Here is a 12,772-nt window from a genome sequence, read left to right as displayed (position 1 = left end):
GGGAGAAGTGGGAGGACGTGGAGCTGGGTTTAGATTGGGCGTAATGGAAGCCGGGGAACAGAAGGAGCAGCCCTGGCTGGCGGTCTCAGAGACGGCCTCCGTTAGATCGCTGCTCTATTCGCCCGGAGCCTGTTCGCGGATGCGTCGTTTGCGTCTCCCCGGTAACGAAACCGCCGATGTTTTACGGCAAACGCCGAGCCGTCGCTTTGAGTTTAAACAGCCCGTAACGCGCCCTGAAAGCACGGAGGACGGGCCGTCGTGACGTCCTGCGCACAGTCACGGAGGCGATCTGAAAATACACGCCACCGTGGGACATTGTGTATTTATTTATTCATTTTTATTACCTGTGATAGTCATGGTAACTACTCAGTTATGCTTCTCTGTGTGGGCTTTGGTGCACAGGGGTTATGAATACTATGCAAATCCAGAGAATACAGGCTGTGAGTGTATACGCTGGAAAACCGTGTCGGTTTCTGTTGGCCTAAATATGAAATAACGGATAAATCAGTGGGCTGCGCTTTTCATGGGAGGGATGAAAAAAAAAAAAACACGTTCTCATCTTGAAATGTGATATGATTTTGCGGAGTGGTTTTAGAGAAGTGCGCCTCTTATCAGACCCCCAAAGGAAGAGACTGTGTTTACTGAGCCGACAGGGAGTCGGCGGGGTTTGATGAAAAGACATTCTACCGGATCGGCATTATATAAGCCTTAAGTTGGCGTCTTTGATGGTGTACAGTGGGAATGGACTAAAGATCTAGGAACTCCATTCAAAAGTGAACCGGTCAGCACCCAGCTGTACTCACAAACGTGTACGCTGTTGGATAGGCTTGAAGAGACTGGACAGGCAGGATCTATAATGTACTGTTTTATAATGATTGTGTCTTTATTTGATGTCTTGGGTTTTTAAATAATAATCCTTGGGTATATAAGGAGACAAGTGGAATGGTTCGAGGAGACCTGTCAGCATGGTCTCCCGTGTGCCATTTGCATATAGTCAGTCCACTACTCACACATTTTGCACCATTGTATATTGCCATTATTGAAAACACTGTACAATAAATTCATTTATTCATTTATGCATTACAGTTTGACTAACATGCACACGGAACTCAGGATACCTGCACCCCGTAGTCACTTGCCTGTGAACGAATGCCATAGCGAGAAACACAATTGTATTTATGCAGGCTTTACACACCAGAGGCACATCCGTGTAGAGCCACTCAACTGGCGGATCACTTGCAGTCTTCTTCTACGTATAACTGCTAGCACAGAGGAGAGGTTAAAACATTATTTTGGAGTCAGATTTCATTCCTTGGCCACTCAGATACTTCCGCTGTTTGGTGTATCTGTTTTTTTTTTTTTTTTGTAGTTGGAAAGTGTTTTCTGCAGGAAATTATGTTGTGTTTATGGCACAATTAGTCCAGTGCACAGCAAGGTCTTAAAGTAGCCTATGGGGCTGCAACAAATGTGAAAATGTGGAGTTTTTCTTCCCTTTGTCTTGAAGTAACAAGTCCTCCCTCACTGTCCCTCACCCCCCTTTCCTATCCAACCCTCTCTCTTTCTCTCTCATCTCTCCCTGTCCATCTCTGTCTCTCTCTCTGTTTCTCTGTCTCTCTATCACTCTCCCTCCTCTCCCTTTTCCTCTCTCTCTATCCCCCCCCTCCCCTCTCTCCCTAACCCTTGCTCCCCCTCTCTCCTGCTCGTGTCTGTCCACAGAAGAACTGGCATCCGGACGGGAACTCGGTGGTGATTCAGGAGCGGAGGCTGCACGTGGGGGTGCACAACGGCTGGGGGTTCCTGGAGAGGCCGCAGGTGGTGGTGGTGGAGCCGGAGGCGGAGGGGGGCAGGGGCCGGAGCGGCAGCTTCAGACGGGGCTCCCTCAGCAGGCTCAGGTGTGTGACCCCCTCCCCGCACCTGCCTGTGCCCCCAAATCTCTCTGCTCTCCCTGCCTCATCTCACAGGGCAGGGAGGGCACACCACAGGGGGGAGGGAGAGGGAGAGCCCACTGCCGTGCAGTAAGGACGAAATTCCTCTCCTCTTAAAAACACCTGATTCCTAAAAGTGCGGGCAAGGATACAACTTAGCTACGCTACTCTGTGCTGCTAATGTTGTTTATGCATGACTGCTGCTGCACGAACGTAACGCATGCCTGGATTGCTGGTTTCAGTTCATGCATGACTACCATGGCTCTACATGTGTACAGCTGTGCTTAACTTTACATTTACATTTGAATGCTAGCACTGTGGTATTTGTATTTATTTACTTATTTACTTGCCGTGACCTCCATTGGCAGAGGGCCTAGCTTTTCTCTATGATATTAAGAGACAGTCTTAGTTCAGTGCATCATTTGTTAGGGAACTGGGCTCTTGGCCAGAAGCACATGTCCAGCTTTATGAATGAATAATGGTAAAGCTATATCAATTGGCCTGCATGCATTTTATTTTTCACTTAAAAAAAACAAAAACATTTAAAAGGGCTGCAGAAAAAGTCCATTAATGTCAGTGAAAAATATGCATAGTGCAATGAATCGACCTTAAGCCATTGTCAAATAAAGATGAATAACAAAGTGGCGCCATTAAACAAATAACTATACACAATGTTTTACAGGTGTCGTGTATTTCTAAATAAAACCACTTAAACCTCTCCTGGGAAGTGTGTTTTAAGTTATATATCGGTATGCTTCGTTCATTTGCAAAGCAGTGGCTTAATTTAAATGTGACATGTTTTCCATTTCCAGGATCTGGATCCAGAACTAATGCTTATTGACGTGTTTCTGGTCAGGTGCTGTCCCGTGGGTGCGTCGGCCACGCTCAAAAACGATGCCCGCTCGCAGCCGTCGTGCATCGTTGCTCCTTTTCCAGTCTTGTTATTCCGAAGCGCGAAAACTCTGGGAGGTTGCACGTAGCGCTTTTTTAAAAACGCAGACGTTAGCTACCAGACCGGTTTCATTCGGATCCGTTTGTTGTAAGACGTCCGTGTAATAATGGATGATAACATGGCGTGTGACCCATGTAAGGTGAAACAAATTGGCCATAACTACACGCACCGGCTCCTAGTGCGCGTAATTATGGCCAATATGTTCTCTTCACTGTCCGCTTGTGCAGCGCGCTCATTGTGTCGTATTTCGTTGCGCACACGGCTGGCCTGCAATGCAGACGGCTGCTTCCCCTTACGGGTGTTACGAGCCCCTCATTATACGGTTTATACCTTTGTGCCTTTTTGCCAAGCCACCCGCGACTCCGCTGTTTCGATCGTATTCGCTCGACGTTGAGTTTATGGGGGGGAGAAAAAAACACCCCACAGGTGCATTTTTCGACAATCTCGGTGATTTGCCGCGGTCTTAGCAAATTTCCCCTGTGTGCCAAAAGAGTGCGGGAGAAAATGTAATCCGTAAGGGAGCTATATACAAAGCATGCACAACGCAGCACATGGCACTAGAACAATCATAGCCGTAAGTTTTTTACCACCTTCCAGCAGCAAACAATGCAGTTCAGAAGCACTTCATTTTTTTTTTTTTTTTTTTTTTTTGGACCAGCCGTTACCGTGACTGCGAAAAGCACCGCTGCATCAGCGCCGGTGGCAGAAACTATTATTAGACGTTACGTATTAAAGAGCGATTGTCCTGCTGGAGCGTAATAAATTATCCGTGATGCGTTTCCTCGTTCTCGCGCGACCGCCCCGCGCTCTCTTGCGTTTTTTGGAACGGACGGAGAGAGAGAGAATTCTTGGGTCGGCCCCGTCGGTATTGCCGCGTTCGAAAGCGGCGTTATGAATAGGAGCACGTAGCTGGCAATTATGCCGTTACCCGGGAAGCAAACATGCTACTCCGCTGCCACGCGGTGTAGAAGCACTTGTCAGTTCCCGTCTCTTGGGGCAATCCGGAGACTGTCGAGAAACTTGTTTGCCCGACCTTGTTTCGCAGTCCTCGGTGTGTTTCGAACAAGGCTGTGCGACGGGCTTTGATGTGTGAGCGCGGATGCAAGCCCAACTACCGCTCGTTAATGCTTCAGTTTATCAGTGCGAAGGCTTTCCGTAAAATGTGAAACCAGGAATCCCTGCCCTCCCGAAAGACTCTAAATGAATCTAGGAGAGTGTGACTGTGGAAATGGAACAAGTAAAGGGGGTTTGTGTACCGCTAGCCCGCTCTGAAGCTCTCTCTCTCTCTCTCTCTCTCTCTCCCCCCCTCCCTCCCTCCCTCCTTCCAGCTCGCCCGCCCCTCAGGTCCTGGCCCTGCGCAGCCGTCTGCAGCTGAAGGAGATGGTGAAGCACCCGGCCTTCGCCATCGTCTTCCTCCTGGAGTACGTCTTCTCCGCTCCCGTCAGTACGGACGCCAAGGTAGGGGGCCTCGGGTGCACGGGATCCGAGAGCCGCCGAACAGCCCCTCCCTCTCCACACGCACATCCCCCCCCCCCCCCCCCGCGAGGCCTCTCCTGTCCTGCGGGGGTCAGTGTTTCTCACCGGCGTTTTCCCAGAGGAAATTAAAGAGGTGTCTCTGGCCAGCCAACCTTAGTAAATAAACGCTCTCCAAAGTAAAAAAGGGTGAATATGTGATTCCCGGCAGCTGTGCAGCCCAGATCCAATCTTGTGGGATTTATTCAGCTTTGGGTTCTGTCTCGCTCTTCCCCTCTCCCAGTCCGCACCCAAAAGAGCCATAAAACCCAATGGCTTTTATCCTCGCGCAAATGAAATGGCGGGGATCTGCTGCTCTGCCTCGGTGCCCTTATCTACTGCAGACGCTTCTAACTGCTCAGATATGGGCGCTATGTAGGGAAGCTAGAGAAGCAAAACGGGGAGGGGAAAACACACAGACACACACACACACACACACAGACACACACACACATACATGTACAGACATAGACACACATACTCACACATGCACCCACACACACACACACAGACACACATACTCGCACACACACACGCACACACATACTCACATGTACAGACATAGACACACATACTCACACACACACACATACTCACACATGCACACACACACACACACACACACAGACACACATACTCGCACACACACACACACACACACACACACACACACATACCGACACAGACACACATACTCACACACACACACACAGACACATACTCGCGCGCACACACGCATACAGACACAGACACACATACTCACACACACACACACACACACGTACAAACAGACACACATACTTGCGCACACATACACACAGAGACACACATACTCGCACGCACACACGTACAGACACACATACTCTCCCACACACACGTACAAACACAGACACTCATACTTGCGCACACACACACATACACACACAGACACATACTCGCACGCACACACACGTACAGACACAGACACGCATACACATGCACGCACACACATTACATTACATTCATTTGGCAGACGCTTTTATCCAAAGCGACGTACAAAAAAGTGCATTTTCATGATCGTAGACAACTGCTGAACACGGGTTCAGTAAGGTACAATTACTTATTTTGTACAGCTATTTCTAGCCGAGAACAATGAACACTATCCTGGTCTAACATCTGCAAAGCCAAACTAGGCAGAAGAATAAGCTACAGTATTAGGACAAATACAATTTACCAGAAGTGCAGGGATGGGGCAACATGTAACAAGTGACAGGGAAAAAGGTTTTTTTTTTTTTTTTTTTAAATACACCGTGGTGGAGGTTATTCTAGGTATAGTCTGAAGAGATGAGTCTTCAGGCCACGGCGGAAGATGGATAGTGAGGGGGAGGTTCGGAGAGGGACGGGGAGTTCGTTCCACCACTGGGGAGCTAGGGTGGAGAAGCTCTGTGATCCCTTTGGGCGGGTGGGAGGGGTTACAAGACGCCCTGCTGCCACAGAGCGGAGTGGTCGAGCAGGCACATAGAATTGAGTCATGTCCTGCAAGTAGATGGGGGCTGTCCTGTTGGCAGCAGTGTAGGCAAGGGTCAGGGCTTTGAATCGGATCCTGGCAGCGACCGACCGCTTAGATACACACACACACAACATGCGTATCATAAGGATGGTTATTTACAGAGAGATGGCAGCATTTGACTGCATTAAGCAGTTTACCTGGTAGTTTACCAGGTGTGGGAGTAATTTTTGCATGCCACAGCAGGTCAGGCTATTAACATGCTATGCTTACCCACTGGTGCGGTCCAAAGAAATGACTAGGCAGAACATTGGCCATTCATTACAGTATAAAGTCCCATTGTAATAATGTCAAATAGCACCACATAAGAGCCAGTGTGAGAGATGGAGAGGCCTTAAAGGGCTTACTTAAATTTCACATTTTTTTTGACTGCCAATGTTTTGTGTGATATCAGAAGAATTGTGGGTAAAACCGCATGATTCTTTTTTTTTTTAAACAAAAGCAATGCGTCACTCATTTTCATTTTGGAGAGCAAAGTGCCGGCTGTGGCAGATCAGAGGTGAGGTGGGGGGGTGGGGGGGGGGTGTCAATTTCGAGTTGGGAGGTGCTGCATCAGGATATCTCTCGGGCCAGAGACCAGCGCAGTTTAAGCGTGTCCCGTCGCCTTCACAAACTGAGCGTTCAGGGCGCTTTTGCGCTCCCGTTGCCAAAGCATCTTTCTTCCTCCCTTCATGGTGTTTCCACAGGAAGTGGTATTGTTTCTGTGAAGCGCTCCCCGTGAAGCGCTGTGCGACAGCGCCTTTGTGCCACGGTCGGTACGGTCTGACTGACGGACGGACGGCGCTGTAGCCAGCGGCCTGTCGGAGTCTCGTGTAAGGCCCCCGTTATGTCCCCCCTTTTTTTCCTCTTTCTTGAGATTCCAAAAAAATATAAATGAGAGCCCCCCCCCCACCCCCCCCGAACAGAATGAACGCTTTATGAAGCGGAAGTGCGATGGGAGAGAGAGAGAGAGAGAGAGAGAATGAGAGAATGAGAATGAGAGGGAGAGAGGGAGAGGAAGAGAGAGAGAGAGAATGAGAGAGAGAGAGAGAGAGAGAGAGAGAATGAGAGAGCGAGAGAGAGAGAGAATGAGAGAATGAGAAAGAGAGAGAGTGAGAGAGAGAGAAAATGAAAGAATGAGAGAGAGAGAGAGAGAGAGAGAGAGAGAGAATGAGAAAGAGAGAGAGTGAGAGAGAGAGTGAGAGAGAGAGAGAGAGAGGAGAAACGAGGGCGAAACAGCCGCCTGATTTTATTCGCAGGTGTCTGGCGCATGCCGGCTGATGGGCTGTGTCTGCCGGAGTGAGACGCAGCGCTGTCTCGTGTCTGTGACTAATCGTGGCGGGTGGGGGGTGCGCTGTTTTCGGGGCCTAGCAGTGTGGCTGACCTGAATAAGGCCCTGAAACATTAATGGGTTGTATTTCCATGCCGTGTCAGGTAGGCTGCTGGTGCATGGGAGGCGGGGGGGAGGTGGGCTACTATTTTTAGAGATACTTCCTAACAGAGTATCTAGACAAATTGTCTTTGATCCCCCTTAGCAGGAGAAAGCAAAATCCTCCATCCCCACCGTGTTATTGATATATCTGCCTGCAGCATGGCCCGGGCTTCAAGAAAGCAAAATGGCGGACCAAAGCACTGCACTGTAATTGTTTTCCCATAAACATAAAACATGAATATTTAAGTAGCTTTGTGAGTCGCTTTGTGTATTCACGCACCCCACACACAAGCTTGTTCACTTACTTTGGCCGGTGAGTGCTGGTGTTATGTGCTTTAAATGAAGTGGAAATAGCTTCAGGTAGGTTTGGCTTTTGACAGCTCGCGCTCCAGGGGATTAGCCTTTCAGAAACTGAATTGGGTGGTTCATTGTGACACTTCGGACAGACCGGTCAGTCTGAGGTTTATTAAACGCACACAATCTGGCAACGGCGAACGAGGCGCAGCGCTCTGTCTGTGTGAAAAAGGAGAGCTTTGAAGATGGGGCATTGCTTCGCAGCGTCCACCTTGACCCTGGGGGGTGGGGGGGGGGGGTAGATGATTTTGACTCGCTGCCGCGGGACCTAAATATTTCATAGGGATCTTACAAGGCCCATTATCCTCTGAGGCCTCAATTACTGTTGGGGTTCAGGAGTGACACCCCGTACATTTGGACAAGGAGTCTCCCCTGGAATATGAATCGTGTGCCAGCTCCTGTAGTGAAGGCCACGGCCGCGGGGAGCTCTCGATCCCCCAGCAGCGATACTTCAGCGCTGTGATCGAAGCTCACCCTCACGAGGGAACCTCCCATCAGGTTCAAAGCAGAGCCACGACTTTGCTAATGCTGCAGAAATGATTACGAGCGAGTCTTTAAGATGCCCGGATCATCAATCCATGCCCCTCCGCGCCCCCCAAGCACCCTTATTGGGCCCAGCAGGGTTGTGAATTTTATCGGCAAGGGAGAGGCTGTGCCATATTGTAGTCTCTACCTCCATCCTCAACCTTGCTCATTCACCTCTGTTATTATATTTTGTATTAGTTTTTATGCTGTTTTTATATTTATATCTCTGTTTTTTTTTATAGCTGTCACATTGAGGAAAAGCATTTCCAAAGTTGACTTTGATTTTTGAACTTCTGGTTTTGGTTTTGCCATTTTGCTTCTTTGTTCTTGTGGTTCTTAACCTCCACCATTGCAATAACTTGTTATGCACAAATTCTCAACTGAAACCTGATCCCACCATACGCTCTCTAGCCACACCCACCCCTCCCCACACAGAAATGAGCATCACGCCTAGAAACATCTTAAACAAATTTTAGATGAAAAAATTCAGGTCCATACACTCCCCTTCCCCCCAAAAAATAAAAAGTTGATAGTTGCACTGGGGAAATCTCAGATAGAATTGGCCAGTAGATGGAGCTGTTCTGTGGACAAAAAAAAAAAAACAGTAGGACATCGATTTGCTGTGAAATGTAATCCAAGCATGCCGTCTTCAACGCCTGAAGAATTTTTTATTTTCTTTGCTTTCTTAATTGTAATGTACTGAAAGAAGTGGGAGAAATAAGCCATGTTTCATTCAGACTTCCGTTCCGGTGGAAGCTAAGTTGGGAGTTCTTAATCTAGCACTGATTGGGTTCTGTCGACTGACGGCTGTTCCATTTGCCATTCGGGGTGTACATTGATCCAACGATGTAATTACAATGAGGTAATGACAATGACGTTGGTAATGCCCACGTAATTCACTCGGTCTGAGTACGCAGAGCTAACTGCCCCTTATATTAAACATGTCTTCATTTGTAATGCCGTTGTAAGCGCTGCTGCTGTGTGTGTGTGTGTGACCTTTACAGCATCTGCCCCTGCCTGACAGTTTGAAACGGGGGTGAGAGCGGAGTTATGGTCAGTGTGACTGGGATTGTTTGTTTTCTCTTTGGGTCAAGGGTGAAAAAAAAATCAGAGCGAGTGACAGCTTTGTGGGTGTCACGCAAGGTCAAGGTTCACGTTCCTGGGAATGCGGCAAATAATAAAATCTGACAGGGTGCTTTTCGAAGAAATACCAGATACGTGCGCTTTTATAAGGGTTTCGCCCCAGTACCCCCCCCACCCCACACCCTCACCCCCCCACTTCGAAATTGCCAATTGCGCCTTTTAAGTTACCTCTATGCTACCTGGGTCCTGAGCTGGTAGCGCTAGTGCTCCCCTGGGAGTAGCGCTGCTGGGAGAGCTCGCGGTTGGAGGACAGGCCCATCACTCACAGGTGACAGCTGCTAACCCGTGGGCTCCCGGTCCCTATTGGCTAATGATGTTGCCGGGGCTTGAACCTGCGGTGCCTCAGCCCGTGGGGCTCTGGTTCTGAGGAAGCAGCTAACCCAGAAACACTCTCACTGGGAAAAACTGTTTTGCTGCATCGCCTTCAACTCTTTGCTCTCTTTGTCCGATTCCAACAGCAACCTTTTGACCCGAGCGCTTAAATTATGCTTCAAACTTGCTTTCATTAAGTGCAGAATTTGAAGTGCAACAAAATACATTTGTTACTAACTCACATGTAATTACTGCTGCAAAAGCATTAGCCTTTTCCTTTTTTGTTATCAACCTTTTCACACGAAGGAGGTGTTGAACATTAAATGCGGTTCCACACTGACGTTACTAGTTTTGCATCTGCTTTATGCCCTTACTGCATGTGCATTAGAACTAAAAGCTCCCAGCGATGGTCTGCCCTCTCAAACATCTTTTTAATTAATTTATTTTTTGACGGATGCGGTTCATCTCTGCTTTGGAGTTTTTAAACTGTCAGTGAATTCACACTGACAATTTCCCTGTCAGTAAAATCATTTGATTATAAAGCTTGTCCTTAATTTAGGATGAAATTATTGTGTGATTGCATTTTTGCCTGAGTCTGCTGCAGAGTGTTTTTACTGGATTTTTGGGGTTATTGTTTCCTAATTGCTATCCGTGTGAGTGACAGCGAGTGGTTTGACATTGCTCCCAGTGTTTGTGTGTGGTTGTCTAGTGTTTTTGTGGATCAGCCGATTGAGGAAGGGTCCCCACAAATCAGGCAGAGAGTTCCTTTTCCTTTCTTGGCGTAGACAACGCATGAAAGCAGAGGCACAACTGGAGCAAACTAAGTAATGTTGAACTACTCTTCTTGACGTGGGCTTTCTGCATAGTTGTACTTTGTGATGCGTAGAGCGGGAGAAACGCTGGCCATCTGTGCTAGCTCTCAGCGCTCCGAGACAGTTAGCCTTACATCGAAAGCCCATAAACCTTACAAGCCGAGTTCACTCAGTCAGAAATAAGCGGAGTGAACTGCAAAAAGCAAAACCACCAGCGAAAACTCCGCTCTGCGAGCACAAGCAATAGGAAACGAGAGTGCCTTAAAAAAATGCAAAAGTTCTTTTTCTTTTTTTTTCCCCCTCTCATTGATTTGCGTTTCCTTTTGATTTACTTTAACGCGAAGAGAAAGAAATCAGCCGCTGTTCCTCGTTTGATTCGTCGGTGAGCGCGGGGCGGAAGGTTGGTGAGCCCCGCTGCCTCCCGCCGCGCGGCTTTGCCGTCTCTCCGTGTTATTTTCCACCGGTGGCGGCGGCGCCGGCTGGCGCTCTTTCCCGTGTGACGGGCGCCTCTGCGGTGTGCGGGCTTCGTGCGGCGCGCCTGTTTGGGCTGGCACCCAGCTCGCTGCCAGCAGCGGAGAGGAGGGCGCAGTCACGCGGGGCGAGCTGGCACGTGCCGCGGCGCCATTGCCAGGCAACGGCGCTGTCGCGAAAAATATGAGTCCGAGGGGAGGGGGGGGGGGGGGGTCGTCTGAGACCTCTTAATGGGTGAGGTGGTTAAATAAACTGGGAATCCAATAGACTTTACCCTGCTTTTATTTCTGCTTGTTGATTTGTTTTAAATCAGTGGACCCTACGATTCCAGTTTAACGAGGAGATTACTTTTTTGAGGCATTTTGTTGTAATGGCCTGTATGCACAGTGGCGGGTGGTGATCATCGGTGCGTTCGTGTGCGTTTTACTTTGCCGTGGAAGCAGAACCAGCGACATGGCTTGGCCTGGACGGGCCGCAGCTAAAGCAGAGCTGCGTGCTGAGGAAGGAGAAGGCCCTAATGGCGGCGAGCGTGCTTTCCAATCCCGCCTGACCTTTAACCCCCCGTGGGCAGCGGCGCGGGCGTGTTGGGTTACCGGCTCGGAAAGAGCAGCCGTTAATGAGTGACCTTTATGGTTCCCCAAAAAGCTGATCTGAACAGAAGCTCATTTTTCCCCCCTCGCTTTGTGCCCTTTACCGGGTCCGGATGAACAGGAAGCAGCCGCCGCTCGCTGGCTACTGCTAACCCCTCAGCTGCGGCTCTGGCTGCACGCTAACGCAGCCAAAGGGCCGAGGGAGAACCTCTTCAGACGCACGACGGCAACCCGATTTTAGGCTTGGCTTCGCGGAGAGGGTGAAAAATCACTAGTCACGAAAGCTCTCCCCTTCATTAAAATTGTTCCAAAAACAAAAAAACAAAAAAAAATCAAATGAACGGCGTTTCAAACGAACCAAGCAAGAAGCACAGTAAGAGTGAAAGAAGCCCCGAACGAGCGAGAAGAGGTGCTGTTTTTTTTCCCAGCTGCTTGGCCTTGTTTTAAATGGAAGTGTACTGGGGCTGAATGTTTGCTTGGTTTCCTCCCAAACGCTGGTTCAGTAATTACAGCTCAGATGTTCGCTCAGGGGCGCGCTCTCGTTTCAGCCATTTTATTTCCTATTTATTTATTTATTTATTTTATTTTGCAGCTGATTACCAAAGGGCTATTGGCTAAGCGACGTGCGAACAGAAGACAAGCTCGCATCCTGGTTTTTTTTTTTAACGGATTCTGAGCGCACGCACGCACGCACGTCTTTTTTTTCCGCCTGACATTCTGGAGTAGTTTTTAATTGGCTCGCCGCCAGGTATGCGGAGTACGAACCGGTGTTTCTCAGTGACTTTTCTTCAAGTTGCAAGTCGCGCGTCTTGGCGGCTTTAATGATGTTTGCTGACTAAAATCTGCTTCTGAGAGCCTTGCATGCAGGCACTCATTACTGCATTGCTTTAAAGATGCCCCCCCCCCCCCTCATTTGTGGACGGTTGGCAGCTGGGCGTTCCCTCGCCCCCCCCCCCCCCACAAACGACAGAATGCGGGAGGGAGCTGTCAGGCTCCTTTCACAACCCTGTGTGTGTGCGCTCTTCATTTTTGAGCTTGCTTTCTGTTTGAGAGGAGGGCGGTGGTGGGGGGGGGGGGGGTTGCGGGGGGGCGGCGGCGGGGGGGTTATTGCTTATTTATACCCAGTGTATGTTTATCCTCTTATTGGGGAGGTATTTATAGAAGGCTGACCCCTAAGAGGTAATTTCTCCCCAGGGTGTGTGAGTGTGTTTTTTTCCTG

The 12,772-nt window shown here is 49.1% G+C and overlaps 1 protein-coding gene across 1 annotated transcript in view; it reads left to right on the top strand.

Moving 5' to 3' along the window:
- Positions 1 to 12,772, top strand: part of nphp4 (nephronophthisis 4) — a 154,343-nt gene that overhangs the window by 64,716 nt on the left and 76,855 nt on the right. Inside the window, exons 8-9 of the mRNA XM_035381236.1 lie at positions 1,717 to 1,892; positions 4,206 to 4,335. Of these exons, the coding sequence (XP_035237127.1) occupies positions 1,717 to 1,892; positions 4,206 to 4,335 (306 nt within the window). The remainder of the gene's footprint in view (positions 1 to 1,716; positions 1,893 to 4,205; positions 4,336 to 12,772) is intronic.

The sequence above is a fragment of the Anguilla anguilla genome, chromosome 11, assembly GCF_013347855.1.
Source record: "Anguilla anguilla isolate fAngAng1 chromosome 11, fAngAng1.pri, whole genome shotgun sequence".
Taxonomy (NCBI): domain Eukaryota; kingdom Metazoa; phylum Chordata; class Actinopteri; order Anguilliformes; family Anguillidae; genus Anguilla; species Anguilla anguilla.
This window is presented reverse-complemented; position numbering and strand designations above follow the sequence as displayed.